The sequence below is a fragment of the Falco cherrug genome, chromosome 7 (genome assembly GCF_023634085.1).
Source record: "Falco cherrug isolate bFalChe1 chromosome 7, bFalChe1.pri, whole genome shotgun sequence".
NCBI lineage: Eukaryota > Metazoa > Chordata > Aves > Falconiformes > Falconidae > Falco > Falco cherrug.
Window position 1 is genome coordinate 3288553 of NC_073703.1, and position 18742 is coordinate 3307294.

The 18742-nt window shown below is 68.3% G+C and overlaps 3 protein-coding genes across 4 annotated transcripts; 1 reads left to right on the forward strand and 2 right to left on the reverse strand.

The window, feature by feature from the left end:
• Positions 1-120: 120 nt before the first annotated feature.
• GDPGP1 (GDP-D-glucose phosphorylase 1) lies at positions 121-1492 on the reverse strand. The gene has a single exon (XM_055715183.1). The coding sequence runs from the start codon at positions 1402-1404 to the stop codon at positions 319-321; it is 1086 nt and encodes a 361-aa protein (XP_055571158.1). The 5' UTR covers positions 1405-1492; the 3' UTR covers positions 121-318.
• On the forward strand, positions 1467-4528 carry CIB1 (calcium and integrin binding 1). Its single transcript, XM_055715187.1, has 7 exons — positions 1467-1575; positions 1652-1686; positions 2211-2313; positions 2683-2836; positions 3134-3252; positions 3335-3423; positions 3703-4528. Exons 1-7 carry the CDS (start codon positions 1525-1527, stop codon positions 3722-3724), a joined length of 573 nt encoding a protein of 190 aa, XP_055571162.1. The 5' UTR covers positions 1467-1524; the 3' UTR covers positions 3725-4528.
• Positions 4529-6114: 1586 nt separating this feature from the next.
• SEMA4B (semaphorin 4B) lies at positions 6115-18742 on the reverse strand. Of its 2 annotated transcripts, none has more exons than XM_055717159.1 (15): positions 18628-18742; positions 13866-14033; positions 11123-11283; positions 10701-10763; positions 10493-10591; positions 10265-10376; positions 9993-10109; positions 9719-9876; positions 9092-9273; positions 8780-8930; positions 8442-8652; positions 8239-8354; positions 7887-8050; positions 7715-7809; positions 6115-7560 (listed from the first exon to the last, which is right to left on the reverse strand). In XM_055717159.1, exons 2-15 carry the CDS (start codon positions 13966-13968, stop codon positions 6785-6787), a joined length of 2508 nt encoding a protein of 835 aa, XP_055573134.1. In that variant the 5' UTR covers positions 13969-14033; positions 18628-18742; the 3' UTR covers positions 6115-6784. The 2 variants fall into 2 exon arrangements, with proteins under 2 accessions (XP_055573134.1, XP_055573133.1); XM_055717158.1 differs by lacking the exon at positions 18628-18742 and adding an exon at positions 16584-16691.

Sequence of the window (18742 nt, forward strand, 5' to 3'; positions counted from 1 at the left end):
CTGCGGCCTGCTGGGCCGCCTACCCGCCCGCCTGCCCACCGCACTCGCCTGCTCTTCTTCCGCCTCCTCCGCGGCTCGGGGCCGGGGAGGCCGCTGTGAGCAGCGGAACGGCCCCGCCCGCCCCCGCCGCCAGCCTCCATCGCTCTGGGGCGGACGGCCCCGTTCCCATGGCGACGGGCGGGGCACACACGGGGGCAGCCTCGCTACCGCCCCGCGGGCCATAGAGACCCCGGCTCCGCTGGCTAGAGCGTCCCCGTCGCTGCGCAGCGCCCCCAAGCGAACAGCGCGGAGGTCCGCCGCGCCAGGCCCCGGTGGCGCTCAGCTCGCCAGGAGCCGCGCCAGGTCCTGGCCGAGGCGCAGCAGCTGCGGCTCCGGGAGGAGGTGCTGGCGGATGGCGCACAGGGCCTGCGCCTCGGTGATGTCCTGGTAGAGCGGCGCGGCCGGCAGCGGCAGGTAGCCCGCCAGCTCGCACAGCGCCACGTTGAAGGCCGCCCCCGCCTTGGCGCCGAAGCTGGGCTTGCGCGCCCACAGCAGCACCCGCAGCCCCCGCTCGCCGCCCGCCCCCGGCCCCCCCGGGGGATCTCCTCGCGTGGCCAAGACGTTGTAGGCCAGGCCGGTGTCCGTCAGGTGCTCCGCCGCCCGGCAGACGTCCCGGGCCAGCGCCTCCAGGCCGGCGGGGCCGGCGGCATAGAAGAGGAAGGCGGGCGCCGGGACGCCCGGCAGGAGGCTGAGGCCGCCGGGCGGGCCGAGGGGCCGGGCGGGCGCCGACTCCACCAGCAGCGGGCAGCCCAGGTAGAAGGCGTGCAGGTGCAGGTGGTTGACGGAGGCGCAGCCCCCCAGGCCGTTGAAGCCGACGCGGAACCCCGGGTGGGCGCTGAGCAGGGCCGCCTCCAGCCCGCCGTGCAGCAGCGGCGCCGTCAGGGCCTGCGGCAGCCCCCGCGCCGGCTCGGGCAGCAGCAGGACGTGGCCCCGCTCCAGCGGGCTAACGTTAATGGCCACCAGGAGCTGGTCGGGGGCCGCGGGGCCGCCCCCCGCCCTGCGCAGCCGGAGCAGCACCTCGCCAGGGCGGATCCGGGTGAAGTTGAAGGCCTGGGGGTCGAAGGGCTGCCGGAGGCTGCGGACGGCCTGCGGCGGGCGACGCTCGGTGCCGCGCTGGACGTTGAGCTGGGCCACGAGGCGCATGGGGCCGGGCAAGACGCGGGTGGGCAGCGGCCCCAGCCGGTACCGGAACAAACCGCGCTCCATCCTGTCGTTCCAACCCTCCAGCAGCGCCCGGTCGAAGCGGGACGGCGCGGAGCCCGGCTCGGTGTCCCAGCCAGCAGCCTGCGGGACGAAGTCCTTTTCCCCATAGACAAAGTCCCGGGGGCCGAGTTCGCCCGCTTCCTCCTCGCGCGCCGCCGCCATGCCGGCTACGAGCGCCGGCGGCGGACGCGGCCGCGGCGGGAGGGGGCGTGGCTACAACGCCCCGCCCCGGGGCGCTGCCAAGGGAACGGGTGAGTGACGGGCGGGAGCGGCGCGGCCGCCATGGGGGGCTCGGCCAGCCTGCTGCCGCGGGACGCGCTGGGCGAGTACCAGGTACGGGGGAGGCCGGCCCGGGGCCGGGCGGAGCCGCCGGGGAGGGGGCTGGTGCTGACCCTGGCTCTCCCCGCAGGAGCTGACGTTCCTGAGCAAGCCGGAGATCCTGCTGTGAGTACGGCGGGGGGGCGGGGACCTGATGGCGGTGCTGGCCCGGGGTCCCGCACACCGCGCGGGCGTTCCCCGGGTCGGGGGGGGCGGGCACGGGCTGCCCGGGAGCTGCCAGGTAGGAGGCGGGAGGTGCAGAGCCCGGGCTGGGCCTTCCCCGCCGGCCGGGCTTCAGGGGGCAACGGTCTGCGGGCCTGACCGGCGCTGGCCGCGGGGTGGCCCCCCTGCCGGTTCTCCCCGGCTCTGAACCCCCAGCCGTCCGGGTGGGCAGGCTCCCGGGCCGGCCCCTCACCCCCACTGCCAGCCCTTGGGGTCCCGGGGGCAGGCACGAAGCCCCTGCCCTTGCGGGGCCACCTTGGCTAGCAGGCTGCGGGCCCGGGCCGGCTCGGGCACAGCTGGCAGGGAGCTGTGGGAACGGGCCGGCCGCCTCTGCACCGGGCTGGGGCGAGCTGCCCGCTGCCCTGCCCACAGGGCTGCCTCCCGCGCCACTCACGCCACAGAGCATCTCTTGTTCTTGCCTCTTCAAGTGCCTACAAGAGGTTCAGTGAACTGCTGCCAAAGGAGGAGAGGGAGAATGCCTGCTCCGCACGGGTTCCCAAGAGCCAGATCCTGACGCTGCCTGAGCTGCGGGTACGGTGCCTGGCAGACAGTGCCGCGCTGCTGCTCCCAGCCCAGGGCGTGTTTGGGCAGGGCCTGGTTCACCCGCCGTGGTGCCAGGGCTCAGCCCTCAACCTGCCGCTCCGTAGCCACCTGGGGAAGCTGTTTGTCAGCCACGCCAGCAAACGGCTTCCTCATCCCTGCTGTGCCATGGAGGATCTGGAGATCCCTGCTGCGTGGGGCTGCTGTCCCGGCCAGGCATGGTTGTGCGGTGTGTGAGGGACCGGCAGCAGAGCAGGGAACCAACTCAAGTCCATGGGGTTGGCACCAGCCCGTGGCCAGTGTCTGCCATCAGGGAGCGGGCCCAGTGCTGCCCTGAGCTGTTTGTTCCTGTGTTGGCAGGCAAACCCCTTCCAGCACCGGATCTGTCGGGTGTTCTCCACCTCAGACAATGAGGATGACAGCATGTCCTTTGAAGACTTCCTCGATATGTTGAGCGTCTTCAGTGACTCCGCTACCTCGGACATCAAATCCCACTATGCCTTCCGCATCTTTGGTACAGCTGGGGGCAGATGCCGTGTCCTGGGGTCCCCACACCTTGGGGAGGGGCGGGGATGGGGGTGGATCAGTGTTCGGGAGAGCTGGCAGTGCCCTCAGAGCGCCCATGGGGACGGCAGCTTTAGGAAGTCCCCGTGGGAACTACTGGTTTGACGTGATGATGTGCACAGAGAGATGCAGCGTGGAGCCTGCTGTGCCCTCAGGCTGCCAGGCCCTTTCCTTGCCAAGCACAGGCGCTCGTGGCTGTCTGGGGTTACTGCAGCTCTGGCAAAATGTTACTTTTGTCTCCCCAAAGACTTTGATGATGATGGGACCCTGGACAGAAAGGACTTGGAGAAACTGGTGAACTGTCTGACGGGCCAAGGTGAGGAGTCGCAGCTGAGCAGCGCGGAGATGGAGCAGCTCATCCAAAATGTGAGGACCGTCAGGTGGGGCACAGGCTGCTGCATGCTCCCAGCCACACAGAGCTCACCACTCGCCTTTCCTTCCCCTCCAGATACTGGAGGAGTCCGACATCGACAAGGATGGCACCATCAACCTCTCCGAGTTCCAGCACGTCGTCTCCCGCTCTCCAGACTTTGCCAGGTACAGTGGTCTCCAGCAGCACAGCTTGCCGCAGGGAGCCTGTCTGGGGGGTTCCCCTGCCGCGATCGCTGTGCTGGCATTGGGGTAGAGCCCTTGGTGGCCGTAAGGCAGGGCTACCCTTACGGGGTCTCCTGTAACACGGAGCGAACTGTCCCGTGCTAGCTCTGCAGAGAGCCTCTCCCGCCCAGGGTAACACTGTGTCCCTGTAGCACCGGGTACTTGCAGACTGTCTGTGTGTGATCAAGTGAGGAAGTGCAGAACCTGTCGTGTCTCTTGCAGCTCCTTCAAGATCGTCCTGTGAGAGCAGCTCTCCGGCAGAACTGCTTCTCTGGCTATTGCAACTCTTTGTGGTCTCAGACATTTCCTCTTTCAGTGAGCAGAGCGAGAGAGGCCCCTGCTCCTCACCAGCCCAGCAGTGCCGCACAGTGCCTTAGGCAGGACACCCTCCTGCTCTCCTTCCATGCCTGCTGAAAGGCCATGCCTGCAGAGGTGGGGCCCTGGGAAGCTGCCTTGCCTATAGCCTTGATCCTCTCCCAGGATCAGATTTTAACTCCTTATGCAAAACTGAAGGCAGCTCTGTGGGTGTGGGGAGGCACACAAAGGTGCTTCTGCCTGGGGGCCACACTGCACCGAGCACAGCCCCTTCTCTGCCCTCAGTACCAATTTGTGCCTTCCCCTAGCGGGCAGGGAGCTGCCTCCCCACGCTGAGCCCCTGCACAGCTCTCCCATATTCCTGGGGGCCTTTCTGCTGCCATGTGGATCCATCGCCCTGAGCAATAACCCAAACGTGGATCCATCGCCCTGAGCAATAACCCAAACGTGGATCCATCGCCCTGAGCAATAACCCACACCGTAGATGTGCCATCCAGGGCTGCACAGGACGCAGGACACCTTCTTCCCTGGACCAGCAAGGCACAGCCCCATGGGCAGCACAGCCAGGCTCACCCCTTGGCACTGACCGTGCTGGGGGCCTGCTCTCTCTGTTTTTTCCTCTTCTCCTTTCTCCCCCCTCCTCTGGCTCAAGCTCAGCAGCTGCTTTGCCCGCCCTGGCCTCTTCCTCCCTCAGCTCCTGCGAGGACAAATAAAGGGCTCTGGTTTCACCCTCTCCTCTGTGCCGCCTTTGTCTGGCCGTGGGGACGGCGGAGGGGGCTGCTCTGGCAGTGCTGCGGGACCAGTGCCATGAGGGGTGCTGGGGACACAGCCTCCTGCCAGGCCCCTCTGCCTGCGCGCCAGCCGCAGCTCCAGGGGACAGGTCCCACGTCCTGCTCTGTGACAGCCCCTTCCGCGGGCTGCCTCCCTCCTCCAAGCCCTGGGATTGTTCTCAGCAGCACAAAGAGCTCGGCTCTCCAGCAAGAGGCACAAAGGGAAATCCAGGGCAGGCGAGCAGCTACCTTTGCTGCGGGCAGCGCCGGAGCCCTTTGTGTCTGTTCATCCATCAGGCTTTGCCCTGGCCTGCTGCCAGTCGTGGGCAACGGCTTTGCCTGCAGCGAGCCCCGGCCACTGCCAGTGCTCCCACTGCACCAGCAAGCCTCGCCGGAGCTACTCTGCAAAGCCACATCAGGCTGCGGCACCAGGTGCCAGGGCTGGTGCCTGGGCTGGGGTCCGGCTCGCCCCGCGGCAGCACCGGCGCCGGGGTGGAGCGGCCGACGGCTGTCTCGGGGTGCTGGCGCGGCTGTTTCTCACGTACCGGCTGCTCGCTCCCAGGGGTGCTGGCCCTTCCAGCTCAGTGCCCTCTGGTGCTGATGGTATCTGCGCGCCATGGCGTGCACCCCTGCGGCCCCAGGGGCCACGTCTGCTGGCAGGGCACCAGCCAATGCCTCCGGTGGCTTTTTTGATATCCCAGAACAGGCTGGGCAGGAAGTTTGGTGTGCTGGTCCAGCTGGGAGTGAGGCAGTGTTGGTCCCTGGGGGGGGAGCCTGCCTCAACAGGCCAGCTCGGTGTGGAGCTCACTGCTTCCCTCAGCGCTTCCCAGGCACGAAGGCACACGAGGGCTCACAAGCAGCACCGCAGGTCCTGGCCATCGGCCGTCACCAAGCCAGGTCCTGCTGGCAAAGCAGCAGGGGTCTCCTGGCAGCTGTGCAGGATGGGGACAAGAACCTGCCTGCTCCCTGGGCTGCTGGCGGGGGTCCCACATGCCACACAACACTGTGGTCCTTGGGAAGGGGGCTGCCCTGCTCTCCCAGCCCCAGGCACCCATTTTTCTGCCACCTGGTCACCTCTGCCTTCCTCTGCTTCTCGTGGTGCTGGGACAGCATCACCCCATCACTCTGGAGTTCCCCCCATGGCTCTGCCCCCACCAGAATGCCTGTTGCAGCATGCAGCTCTGAAACAGCAGAGTGCTGCCCGAGCTCATTGACATGGGTGCACAACAAACACCCTGACAGCAGGGTCACAGGGACCCCCTGGCAGCAGCTGTGAGGGTGCATGGCCACCTTCCTGCGGGCCCCGTGCACTCCAGCCCAAGTGCACTGCTTGGCCAAGCACACCAGGACTGCGGGCAATCCAACTGCCAGCACAACCCTCCAGCCCCATCTGTCCATACCTGCCCAGGCGAGGAGCAGCCAGCCATGGGCAGGTTTTCCCACTGACGGCAGCGAGAGCCAGACGTAGTTCCTCTCCACAGGGCCACCACAATGGTTCTGGCCACTGTCGGCCACGGGAAGATGCCTAGCCCTGCCACAGCTGCACGTGTCCAAAGGAGACACCTGGACTTTATATAAAAACCACAAACATTTCTGCACACGCACGCGGGGACGCAGGGGCGAGTCGCTGCCCAGCCCAATGCGGGCCGAGCGTCCCATCCCGCTCCCTCCCCGGGGACACAATTCACATTTTCAACATACCAAAAATGAACCAAGCACAGACACACAGCACATGCTGCGGGGTCGCTGCGCCGGCACCGCCTGGCTGCACACGGGGCTCCGGGTCCTGCAGCGGGACATCACAGTGAATCGGGGCGCAGGGGGGCTGTGGCTGCCCCCTTCTACCCTCTGCATAGAGGGGGGCCGGGGCCCCGCGGAGCCAGCAGAGCCAGGGCCACACCAGCAGCCAGAGCCAGGCACTGTGTCCATCTCTGCAGCAGGGACGCTGGGCTGGGGGACAAGTCCCACGCGTCCCTGGAAGGCACGCAGCACCCCTAGAGCCTCCAGTACCGTCCTGAGGAGCGGGGCCAGAGTGGCCGAGGTGATGCCCAGGGAGCTCCCGGGGAAGCCGAGCCCCGCTGGCTGGGTGGGTGCCACAGCAGCGCGCGGGCTCTGGGCATGCACACACAGACAACACGGAGCCCAGCTGTGGTGCCGCGGGCCGGCGAGGCTCAGCAGAGCAGAAGTGGTCGTGGGCGAGGGCTCGGCTCTCATCCCCGTCACACCACCGAGTCCTGGATCTCGGAGCCCAGGCGCACCCGGGGTCTTTGGCAGGCGGGAGACACCTCCACGAAGCTGTCCCGGACATGGAGGGGCCTCTTCTCCGACTCGGAGAAGGCGCGTGGGGGGCCCGGGGGCTCATGCACGGGGGTGCTGACGATGTAGTTGTCCTGCAAGGCCTGGTAGCCCTTGTGTTCGGGTGCCGTGCTGGGCAGGCTGCTGCCGTTCAGGGGCAGGCTCTCCACCGGCTTGCGGGGCGGCTTCTGGTGCCGGCTGGGGTCACCAGGCTCCAGCAAGGCTTTCATGCCATCACGGTGCCGATGCAGAAGGAAAAGGGCCAGCACAAGGACGGCTGCCGCGAAGAGCACACACATCACCAAGAACTCGGTCCAGTAGGTCTTGCCATCCAGCCGGGCTGCGGTGCTGCCCACCGCTGAGGTGCTCCGGGATGTGCTGACTGTCTCCAGGGCATCCCGGCCGGTGGCCACCTTCCTGCCAGGGTTCAGTGGCCCGTGGGCCAGCTCCTGCACACTCACACAGTAGCTGGCCATCAGCTTGCGGAAGCCCTCTTCCAGCGACCAGCACTCGTAGGTGCCCGCCCGCTCGGGGCTGCCCACCAGGATGAGGGCCCCGTCGGGCAGCACCAGGTAGGAGGCGTTGATGGGCACCCCGTCGTGCAGCCAGCGCCGCGAGGCCAGGTTGGAGAGCAGCTGGCACGGCAGCGGCCGCACCGCATTGGGCAGCAGCTGGATCCGCTGGCATGGGGTGCCTGAGGCTGCGGAAAGACAAGGCATGGGGATGTCAGTGAGGCCATGAGGACCCAGCTATGGGCAGGGGGGGTGATGAGGGGTGCTGAGAGGGAGCCTGGGACACATGGGAGGCCCTGGGACAGTGGTCCCAGCCCCACAGCAGCACCCACAAGAGCTCACCTGGGGGCAGGAGGATGCGGGGACGGGGCTGGGACGCATTGGCCAGCTGGCAGAGCCGCTCCGTGTCAGCGTCCTCGATGTCCTGCGCCCAGAGCCTAGGGACAGAGAGGGGTCAGGGCAGGGAGTGGGTGCCTCAGGGCGCAGGGGGATGGAGAGGGGGTACAGCACTTACTGGGGGTGCGCTGGGGGGTGCAGGGTGGCCCTGCGGCAGGCACCCCGGCTCCAGGCGCAGAAGGGATCCCGTGCCAGCACACACTCCCCACAGCTGCGGTACAGGCTGCAGTTGGCGAAGGGCACCTGAGCCACTGCCGTGTAGGTGGCTGCATAGACCAGGCCCTGTAGGAGGGGGGAACAGGGGGGTCAGCAGGTAGCCCTGGCCCTGGAGCCAGGCAGCCGGGTTGGCTCCTGCACACCCCTACCCTCCCAGGCTCCCTGGCCCCCCAGTCCACAAACAGGACCTGGTCCACGCAGTGCAAACCCACAGCATCCCCCCCCTGCCCCAGCCCCCCCAGCCCGGCTCCTGCCTGGTCCTGGTCCAGCAGCAGCTGGAGAACGGGCTGGCCAGCGGGGAAGAGGCGGATCTCCTCGATGATGTGCACCCCGTGGTTCACACGCACAGCCTTGTGCAACCGACCATCATCTGCAAACACACGCACCGTGCTGAGCAGGGCCAGGGGCACACAGCGCGCCGGCACCCACCCCATCGGCAGCCCGCAGCTGCACCCACCTGTGCCCAGGAAAAGGACATCGTAGGTGCTGTGGAGGCCCTGTGCGCGGTGGACGCCGATCTGCTGGTAGCGCAGGCGGCTCTGCAGCAGCAGCGGCTGGCTGCGCACGGGGCTGTCCATCAGGAAGTGGTCCTTGATGAAGTTCAGCACCCGGTCCGGCATCTGGAGGGACGAGTTGATCTTCAGGTGCCGCGTGTGGCTGGTGATGCACTGGGGAGAGAGGAAGGGGCTTGGCTGGGGTAGGTGGGCAGCTGTGCCATGGAAGCTGCCAGGACAAAGGGAGTGCAGAGGACTGCTCTACATCCTGCACTCGTGCAGGGTCTGAGGAGGCACCTACCGTGCCCGGCCGGGGCTCTGGCACAGGGCCGGTGTCCGTGTACCACTGCTGCGTCTCACGGTTCACCTCCTTGTAGAGCCCGCTGAAGGCTCGCTGCACACTGCGCATGGGGAAGGCGCACACGGCTGAGCTGCCCAGGCCACCCTTGTTCCTGGCAGGGGAGAGGCAAAGCCCACACGAGATCAGGCATGGCAGCTCCACTGAGCCCCCTGCACCACCCCGGGAACCTGAGCACGGCTGGAGCCATCCCACATCTCCGAGTGCCTCGCGGTGCTGCAGGCAGTGGCCCCAGATCCCCTGCCCACTGCTCACCACTGCGAGGTGAAGACTCCGTAGAAGAGCGTCTCCCTCCAGTGCAGCTCCCCCGGGGTGAGCACAAAGATATCTTGCACCACGTTGAAGGGAAAGCCGTCCTCGGGGTGTGAGCAAAGCAGCTGTGCCTTCAGGAAGGTCGTCCACCGCCGCTGCAGCACGCGCTCCCCACCCTGGTCCCCCTGCATGGCACAGTGGGTCAGGGCGCAAAGTCACGGCCGCCTGGCAGCGGGGAACGGAGCAGGAGTCCGTCTGTCCATGCAGCAGTGCCAAGGCCCCAGCAGAGCAGCCCCGGTGTTGGGGAGGCACAAGTGAAGCAGCATCCAAGGCACTCAGGGGAAGGGAAGAGTGACCCAAGAGGACTCTGGCAAGGGGGCGGAGGAGATGGGGAAGGGTCGCTGCCACCAGCGGGGCTGGCTGGAGCAGTAAGCCCAAGCTGCAGCCCTGGGCTGAGCACTTTGGAGCTGTAACTGCCCCAAAGAGGTCTCCCACAGATGTTGGTCCCCTCCTGGGGTGCCCAGGAACTGGGGGACAGATGGGCAGGGTGGTCCCACATCCCCCCAACCCCAGCAGTGAGTGGCATCCTGGGCACGGCCCTCTGTGCACATCCCGCTTCCCTGTGCCCACCTTGCACACACGTGCAATGCGTGAGACGATGGTGTTCTCGAAGTAGTCAAACTCCTTGCCGGTCTCACTGAAGAAGAAGTAGACCTTGTCGTCATCGCCCTCAGGGTTGCCGGCAGGGAGGCTCTCCCGCAGGTAGGCTGAGCCCACGAAGACCGGGTCTGGGGACACAGGCACCCTCAGCATTGCCCCACCGCTGGGGCTGGCCCTTGTCCCCACGCCTCCCCCATCCCGGGGGTTGGAGACCCCGACCCACCGTGCCAGCCCCGGCTCTCACCCTGCAGCCAGTTGAGGGAGTTCTCTGTCTTGAGGGCAATGCGGCTCTCCTGGCTGCGGTAGATGGTCGGCTCGTTGCCCTGGAAGTTGCTGACAGTCCCGGCGTAGAGCTCGCCGTCTGCCAGAGAGACAGTCCCGCTGGGACCCAGCACACACCACCCGGCACAGCCCCGCTCCCCTGCTGGGGTCCCAGCTGGCCTGGCCCCAGTTCAGCCCAGCTGAGCAGCTGGGGCGCTGCAGAGAGGGCGAGGGTGCCACGGCAGCGTGCCTTACCGACCATGACGGCTGTGGACCGGTACTCAGGGTCAAAGGGGCAGCGTCCCTTCCCATCCTCCAGCAGCACCTTCCCTGATGCGTCCCGCTCCAGGCTGAAGTGCTGGACATTCTGCAACAGAACCAGGCTGTCACCCCTAGCACCTGGGACCCCCGCTGCAGGGCCCTGATAGCAGAGAGGAATCTGCATCCCCAGTGGGACCCCCTGGCCCCGCTCCCTGTGCTCACGATGTAGGCGCAGGCAGGACTGAAGGCGCAGGTCCCACAGGTGTAGAGGTGGGTGCTGTTCAGCTGCAGCAGCATCTTGATGTAGTTGTGGCAATCTCTCTGCAGGAGTGAGAGGACCCCAGCTCAGCCCTCCTGCCCACACGCACCCCGGCACAGGGCACAGCACTCCTGTCACAGCCCCCAAACACCCACCAACAGTGGGGCTCACCTGGGGGTCCTTGCCCTTGAACACGCACTGCTTCTTCTTCTCCTCATCTGCACTCCACAGCAGCTGTGGAGAGGGGACAGTCACTGAGAGCCCTCTGTCATGAGCTGGTCCCCACACAACCTCTCCTCAGGCTGGCAGAGCTCACCCCAGCGTCAGTGTCCTCCCCACCTCCATCATGCTGGCAAGGCAGCTGCTGGCTGGGGCCAAGCACCCCACCCCCTGGGGCATCTGCCTCCTATCTGTCCTGAGCAGCTCCTGAACGCGTGGTGGCTTGCACAGACCCCAAATTCTGCCAGGGAGCGTGGGGCAGGGGACTTGGTGGCTTGGTGCTGGTTTGGTGCCCCCTTCCATCCCTGACGGCAGCCCAGCCCCAGGGGGTCCACAGTCCCGTGCTGGGTTTGGCCCCCAATCCGTGGGCTCACCCTGCGAGCCGGTGCTCCGGGCTGGAAGTGGCTGGTGTTGATGGCGACAAGCAGCTCGCGCGCTCCCAGGTACAGGGTGCCGCCGTCCGGGCTCAGCAGCAGGGCCGTGTAGTTGGACACGCCAGGCACCTCGAACCGCTGCACAACCCGCTCGGCCGAGTCTGGGGACCAAAAGCAATGGGCATCAGCCTTGCACAGCCCATGTGGGCCAGCACCCGACCCCTCAGGACCCCTGCACCATGGCTCACTCCTGGCCCCTCTGCACGGAGCTGCCAGGGCCGGATCCGGCTCTCTCCACGTGGTCAGATACACGCAGCACTGCACCACAGTGAGCCGTGCGTGGCCACGATGGTGCTCAAGGGCAGCCTCCTCGCTGCCGCCAGCATGAGCCACTGCCGTCCCTGCGGCCGCGACAAGCACCGGGGCACGCTGCAGCAGCCCTGCCGGCACTGGGCACCACAGCCAGGTCTGCACTCGCTGGCCACGCACAACCCCGGGGCTTCGGCATCCCAGCCTGGCCCCACAGGGACCCCAAGCTTGCAGTGGGGAGAGGTGGGTGCCGGGACCGGCTGCCCACCCCGTGCTGGACACTGGGGCAGAGGCTGCTGGCTGAGTCACGGAGCACCCGTGCGCCCTTCCCGCGTGGGTGGCCTGGCCCCGGAAGCCTTTCCTCTCCCGCAGCCACTCTGAATCAGATGGGCCCGGCTGTGTCAGCGGGACACGTCGGGCTGACTCACGCTACCAACTCCCTCACCCCTGACAGCCCAGGGACACCCTGACCTTCCCCGACCCCCTGCCCGCTCCCAGATCCCTGCTGGGGCAGCCCCGGGGCTCCCGCAAGCCCCTGCTTGGTGCAAGCCAGTAGGAGGCTCAAGGTGCTGCGGTATCAGCAGTGCTGCGGGGTAGGACCCTGCTCCTCTCCCCGTCCCCGGTCACTCCACGAGCCCTGGCTACCGCTGGACAGGCCGGCATCTCCCCCGTCCCCAGGGGCTCAGCACCAGCTCCAGCTCTGCAGCAGCACAGAGGGAGGGATGCTGACCCACCCAGGGCATCCTCCCCCAGGAGTCCTGCACCCCAGTGCTGGGGCAATGCCACAGCAGGCATGGCCCACTGCAGGCAGCGGAGGGGCAGCGGGGGCCCCTGTACCCCGCAAAGCTGTGCTGGCCTGGGGAGCTGTGGGAGCCTGTGCTGGCTGCCAGGGGACCTGTTAGGACAAGACCTGCTTCTTCCAGACAAACCTGCTGGAGGCACATCCAGCGCTTCCAGGGGAGCAGCTCGCCAGCTCCTCCCTCCCACCAACCACAAGCCCCACCAGCCGTGCTCCCCAGGAGCCACCACCGGGTGTACCCTGCCGGCTGGCCCGTGCCCCCCACCCAGCTCCCACCGACAGCCCTGGGGGTCCAGGTCGGGACCCCTGTGTACTGCACATGAGCTGCAGCCCCTGCAACCAAAGCAGCCTCTGCAGCTGGGCAGAGCTGGGCCAGAACCGGTTGGTGCAGGCAGGGCCGGGCAGTGCGGCTCGACATGGTGTGGTACCGCATGGCACGACGCCGAGCTGAGCCGTCCTGCTGGCTGCTGGGCCTCCTGTCCAGCTCAGCGGGTCCCAGATCTGCTGGTGCCACCACAACCATGGCCAGCGGTCATGGGAGCACGTGGTGGGGCCATGTCCACGCCGACGAACCGCAGTGTGCTGAGCCAGGGAGCACTCCCAGCTGCCCGCGCCGGCCCGGCCCAAACCACTGCACCCTCCCAGGCTGCCCCGCCAGCAGCCAGCACGGGACAGGCTCCGCTGGCCGGCAGCAGCTGGATTTGGCCACCTTCTGCTGGCAGCACAGCCAGCCCGGACACACGTGGGCGGCCCCTACCACACCACAGCCCCAGCGCCGGACGATGGAGCTGGGCCCAGCAGCTGCCTGTGGAGCGTGCCCTGCTGCTCACCCACCACACGCCAGCTGCTGGGGGGCTCTCTGCATAGCGAGAGAGGTCTGCAGATCAGGCCCCCCACTTGCCAGGGGCTCTGCCTGGCCCAGTAGCCTCCCGGCTATGTTCCTTCTGGCCCTTGCCCCAGTGCAGCCCTGAGCCCTGATAGGACCATGATGCTGACGGGGGCTGCGGTGGGTCCTGGAGCAGCCCGGGGCCAGGCACAGTATAGCAAGGGGCTGTGCAGAGCCCTGGGGAAACAGCCGAGAGAAGAGGGGGCCCACAGGCACCCAGCTGCCCAAACGAGGATGAAACAGCACAGCAGAGCGGGCAGGCAGAGCCCCCCCGGGCTGGTTCACCCCATCCCACACTCACACTGAAGGCGGCTGCCACCACTGCCCTGCGTGCAGGGACACGAGCACCCCCGGGTGTCCCAGACGCACTCCCCCCCTCAGTGCGCGTCCCGATCCAGGGAAGCATGCCTCTTTGCCCCTGCCCGCCATGCACGCAGCCCCACCACAGCCGCGGGGCTCTGCCCTGTTCGAGCAGCCCAGCCCCAGCAACCCACTGCCCGGGGGGGCCCCGCTGCCCTGAGCCCCAGCCCCACGGCAGGACACGAGCCCCGGCTTGCCAGGCAGGCTGGCAGCATGTTGTGCAGCCTCAGCACCGACGGCTGTCACAAGGCGTTTCCACGCCGGGCGTGGGGAACCCCGCGGGGGGTGGGGGGTGGCCGGGATGCTCAGCCGTCCAGGGAGAGGGGGGCACGGGGGGGACCCGCCGGAGCCCCGTGGGTGGACACTCACCGTGGGCAGCGGACACTCACCGTAGGGCAGGCTGACCCGCGGGACGCGCTCCTGCGCCGCAGAGAGCAGCAGGGCCGCCAGCACCGAGTGCGCCACGACGGGCAGCGCCGGCCGCGCCGCCATCCCGGGCCGGGCCGAGCCGGCCGGGCCTCCGCCGCCTCCCGCGAAGCCGCCCGGGCGCTGCAGACCTGCGGGGAGAGAGGGGCTCAGCGGCTCGGCACGGCACGGCACGGCACGGCTCGGCTCGGCCCCGCCGCCCGCCCGGCGCCGCCCCCGTCCGCCCCGGCCCCGGGGCTGCCCGCCCGCCCGCTCGGGCACCGGGGCGGGACCGCGCAGAGCCCGGCCCAGCCGTACCGAGCCAAGCCGGGCTGCACCGAGCCGTGCCGGTGCCCCGGGCGGGGCGGGCAGCTCGGAAGAGGAGGCGGCCGGTTTCCCGTCGGGACCGCCCCCGCCCCGCCCCGTCGGGACCCGCTCCCGGGACACCGCGGCCCCGTGTGCACCCGGTGCTGCGAGCTTCCCCGCGGGGCACTGCCGCTGCCCACCGGTCCTTCCCGGGCAGCCCCGGCGGGCAGCAGCTTGGTCACGGTCCACAGGGGCCGGTGCTTTGTCCCACGCACTAAGGGCAGCCGCGGGGCTGCCCCGCACCCGCATCCCGGCAGCAGGGAGAACCGGCTGGGCAGGGAGTCCAGGGATGCCTGGCCCGGGAAAGGCTGGCCTGGGGGTGTCTGTCCCTGGGATGCCTGGCCTGGGGGTGTCTGTCCCTGGGATGCCTGGCCTGGGGACAGCTCAGCCTCAAGGCTGCTGCCAGAGCCCGTGCGGGGAGTGCTGTGGCTCCCACAGCCCCCCAGCTCATGCTTCCCACCATCTCCGCTCCTTGCAAAGGCTCTTCCCAGCTGGCTGGCATGCTGCGGTCCCTGCTGGGGGGCTGCGGTCCCTGCTGGGGGCTGTGGCCTCTGCCCCAGCACAGCCCAGCACTCCCTGCCCTCCCTCCAGAAACTATGGGCTGCCACGGGGCACAGCACGGCTGGGCAGTGGGATGCCTGTGCCAGCCCCGCCCCCCATGGGGCAAAGCTGGCCAGCACCGCTGCCCGCACAGGGCAGCACCCAGGCAGACAGGATGCATCCCTGCCAGCCCCAGCGCCCTGTCCCTGGAGGCTCCGGGGTGAGCAGGGCCCTGGCAGGGCCGCAGCATGGGCCGGCTGGCGTGGGCATGCTGTGGGGTGGGCAGCGCTGGGCAGCACCCTCCAGCTGGGCGCACAGTGGGCTCTGCACCCCAGCCAGGGTGCGGGGAGAGCTTGCAGCCCCCGGCAGAAGAACATGCAGACCCCAGGGAACTGCCCGCTCGTCCAGTGGTTGCCATGGCAATGTGCTATTAATGACAGCTGCTTATTTTGCCATGGCAACGGGGGGAAAGGGTCTCTGCTCACAGCAGGCAGCTCTCCTGGGGCTGGGGCCACCCCACCACTGCCCTCCCCACACAGGGCAGAGCTCCACACCACCCTGCTTAGACAGCCCTGGCCCCACAGCCCTGGGCTATTGACACCCCACTGGTGGGGTCCCTGCAAGCCCCCGCTTAGGAGAAGTGCTCCCCACACTGCTCCATGCTCTCCCCACTCAGCACTGCCGGATGGCACCCGCTCCCCAGGCCATACCTGGCTCCCCAGGGCTGGGGCTGCCGGCAGTGTCCCTGCCTCCCTCCTCCGCTTGGCTCCCTTCCTGCTCCCACTGCACTCGCCAAAGCCCAACAGCCCTTCCCGGGCTGGGGACAGCCCCACTGCCTCCACCACACCTGCCTTATCAGCACCCTTTGCCCGACAAGTGCCACAGACGGGACAGGGCTCTGCGTCACTGAGCCGGGAACGTCACCTTGAGTGGAGCAGAAGCAGACGCTCACCCCTGCAGCCACAGCCCCCCCACACCCCACAGCACCCCGAAGGTCCCTGGGGGGCTCTAGGGACCTGACCACTGCCTGTGCGTGGCTGTGGGAGCACAGTGCCAACACCATGGTGTGATGGCATGCGGTGACGGGACCCCCCCCGCGGGGAGGCCAGCTGCTGTCGGGCAGGCAGGGAGAGCAGGCAGGGAGGGCAGGCTGGGCAGCGAGCAGGCAGCAGAGCGAGGCCAGAGCCTGTGCCTTTAAGCGCGGGCCGCGAGGCACTCCCCACCACTGCTGGCAGCCAGGCCTGTTTACGACAAACTCCCATTTATCTCCTCCGCCTGCCCACGCAGCCTGCCAGCGTGGGGCAGCGCCAGGGGCACCCTGCAGCACCCTGCCCTGCCTGCCCACCTGCGCAGGCGCAGCGCCCGGCCGGGCCGGCGTGTGCGTGCCCTGCGCCGTCGGGCAGGTACCTGCACGCAGCATCCGCGCCACCACCCCAGCCCACCCTCCCGCCCACAACAGTGGCTGGCGGTGGGGAAGCTGCTTGGGGTGCCAGGCCCGGGCACCACCAAAACCTATGGCCTGGGGTCACCAGGCCGGTGGGGTGGTGGTTTCAGCATCAAATTCCCACGCCAGCGCCCTCCACCCGGTTCCCGCAGGCGGCGGGTGCCTGGGAAGGCGGCTGCAGAGCTGGGTGCTGCTGCCTGCCAGGAGCAGAGCTGGGGCTGCATGCGCCCTGCTGCTGCTGCTGCTGCTGCTGCCTGCTCATGCCTTCCTTCAGCCTGCCCCAGCACAGGCAGCAGCGCAGGCACATCCCCTGCTCAGAGCCCCGCAGCCGGCTCACACGCAGCCTACGCACCCGGGTTCTTCCTCCCGACCCACATCTGGGGCTCGCACGCCCGCCCCCGGCTCGGCTCTCTCCAGAAGGCTGCCAGACACCACCAGGCAGCTCCCCCTGGTGCTCCCCCACCCACGGCCTCTGCTCGGCCGTGCACACGCGCAGAGTGTGAGCGCGCTTGCACGCACACCTGCAGCCGCGCAGGCTCCCAGGCAGTGCTGATTCACGCACAGATGCTCCCAGACCCAGCTGCGCAGTGCCAGCAGCCCCGAGAACGTGTCCCGCTGGAGCTGGGCTGCCTCGGCAGGGAGGAGGCACACCGCCTCTGCTTCGCTGCACCCCAGCAGCCCCGGCAGAGAGGCCTCGCTCGGACGAGGGGAATGGGCAGGAGCCGCTGCAGCCTCCAGCCTGTGGCACAGGAGTGCAAAGCCTGGTGCTGGACCTGGTGCTGAGCCCACGGGGTATGGCCAGCCAGGCAGAGCATCCACAGAGCATCCTCCCCGTCCCACGGGCACCAGCCATGCCACCCTGCCCAAGCCAAGGGCCCTGCTCTCTGCCCCTTCACAGCCACACAAAGCCTGGCTGTCCCTTGTGCCCCCAGCTGGCTCTGACCCCACTGGCAGGACCTCCCGGCCAGGACCTCCCAGCCAGGACACTGGGGTTTGTCCGATGGCAGCACGCAGCCAGCCCCACGCTGCCCCACAGCATCCCCTTTACGCGGTGCAGGGTGCACTGCAGGGGTCCCTGGACCCAGCCCACTGGGCACCACACAAAACACACCCATACCGTCACTCCCATCACTTCCCTGCCCTGCGGTCCTGTATGGCATCAGGCTCAGCTCTGAGGCCTGTGGGGTATCCCCATGATGCAGCTCTCCCCTCGGTGCCAGCACCCGCCTGCACCCGCACGCTGCCTGCCTGGAGGCTGCAGGACACTCGGGGTGCTACCCTGGGCACCCACTGCCTGTGGGGCACCCCTGGCACAGGGCAAAACAGGCAGCGAGCCCCCCTTGGAGGGCAGGGACATGGCAGGCTCAGAGCACAGGCCCTTCTGCAATTGAGGGTGCAGGAACAGGGGGGTCCGGGCTCAGGGATGTGTGACCCCTTCACAGCCATCCCCAGCCTCACAGAGCCCCAACCAGCGTTGGGCTCTTCAGCCCCGCTCACCCTCAGCCTGGTGGCACCCCCACTGTGGTGCTGCCTCGGGGGGAGCGGGTGCCGGACCCCAAAAGTAGCCACAGTAGCAGCTGGAGCAGACACCGGGTACCAGCGGGGAGACTGTATGGCCTGTGTGGCCACAACTGTCCCCGCGGCCCCAAGCCCAAGGGCTACCTTGGTACCTAACAGCATCATCAGGTGCAGTGGCCACATGCCTGGCACACACAGCACGTGTGCAGCCTGCAGGTGTCCAGCACACATACACACATGTGGGACATGCCACACACACATGCCCCATACCTGACACTGAGCGTGCACACACGGCAACCCATAACCCAGGTCCAGAGCACTCCCAAGCACTTCCGTACCCTCAGCCAAGCACCGTGCGTAATGCACACCTGACACATGTAAACACACGCAGGGAGGCTTACAGGCTGTACACACCCCAGATGGGAAACACACACCTGGAAACACCCCTGCGGGAACAGCCCCACGCTGCAGGGCAGGCTGCCAGCCCCACAGCCACCCCGAGCATGCCTGCCCCCTGCACGCGCACACACACGCGCACACACACGCACACATGCATATGCACACACACATGCACGCTTGCACACTTACACTCGCACACATGCATCCCCAGGCCTTCCCCCCTCCCCCTCACACACGTCCCTCGGGGAGCCCCGTGCACGGACACGCACAGCCCTTGCACAGCCCCTGTGCACGCACACACGCCCCCGCATGCTGCACGGGTGTACGCAGACCCTCGCACGAACCGTGCACACGCACACACAGCCCCCCTCGCACGCAGCCGCCCGTGCGCACCCCCTTGCACACGCACGCACACACATACTCGCACATACGCCCCGCACGCCCCCGTGCCCGGTGCCCCCCGCCCGCCCGCTGCTCACCGGCTCGGCGGCGGGTGCGGCGGGACCCGCCGGCAGCGGGGGCGGCTCCGGGGTCCCCGCCCGTGGCGGGGCGCGGGGCGGCTCCGGGCGGCTCCGGCGGCTCCGCCCGCCGCTC

Bases quoted from the DNA above. Each gene is read 5' to 3' on its own strand.
- GDPGP1 (XM_055715183.1), bottom strand. From the start codon at position 1,404: ATGGCGGCGGCGCGCGAGGAGGAAGCGGGCGAACTCGGCCCCCGGGAC.
- CIB1 (XM_055715187.1), top strand. From the start codon at position 1,525: ATGGGGGGCTCGGCCAGCCTGCTGCCGCGGGACGCGCTGGGCGAGTAC. The intron at 1,576-1,651 runs GTACGGGGGAGG...CTCTCCCCGCAG, and splicing joins ACGCGCTGGGCGAGTACCAG to GAGCTGACGTTCCTGAGCAA. The intron at 3,253-3,334 runs GTGAGGACCGTC...CTTCCCCTCCAG, and splicing joins TGGAGCAGCTCATCCAAAAT to ATACTGGAGGAGTCCGACAT.
- SEMA4B (XM_055717158.1), bottom strand. From the start codon at position 16,608: ATGTGGGTCGGGAGGAAGAACCCGG. The intron at 10,377-10,492 runs GTGAGCACAGGG...GTTCTGTTGCAG, and splicing joins GTCCTGCCTGCGCCTACATC to AATGTCCAGCACTTCAGCCT. The intron at 7,561-7,714 runs GTGAGCTCTTGT...GTCTTTCCGCAG, and splicing joins CCGCATCCTCCTGCCCCCAG to CCTCAGGCACCCCATGCCAG.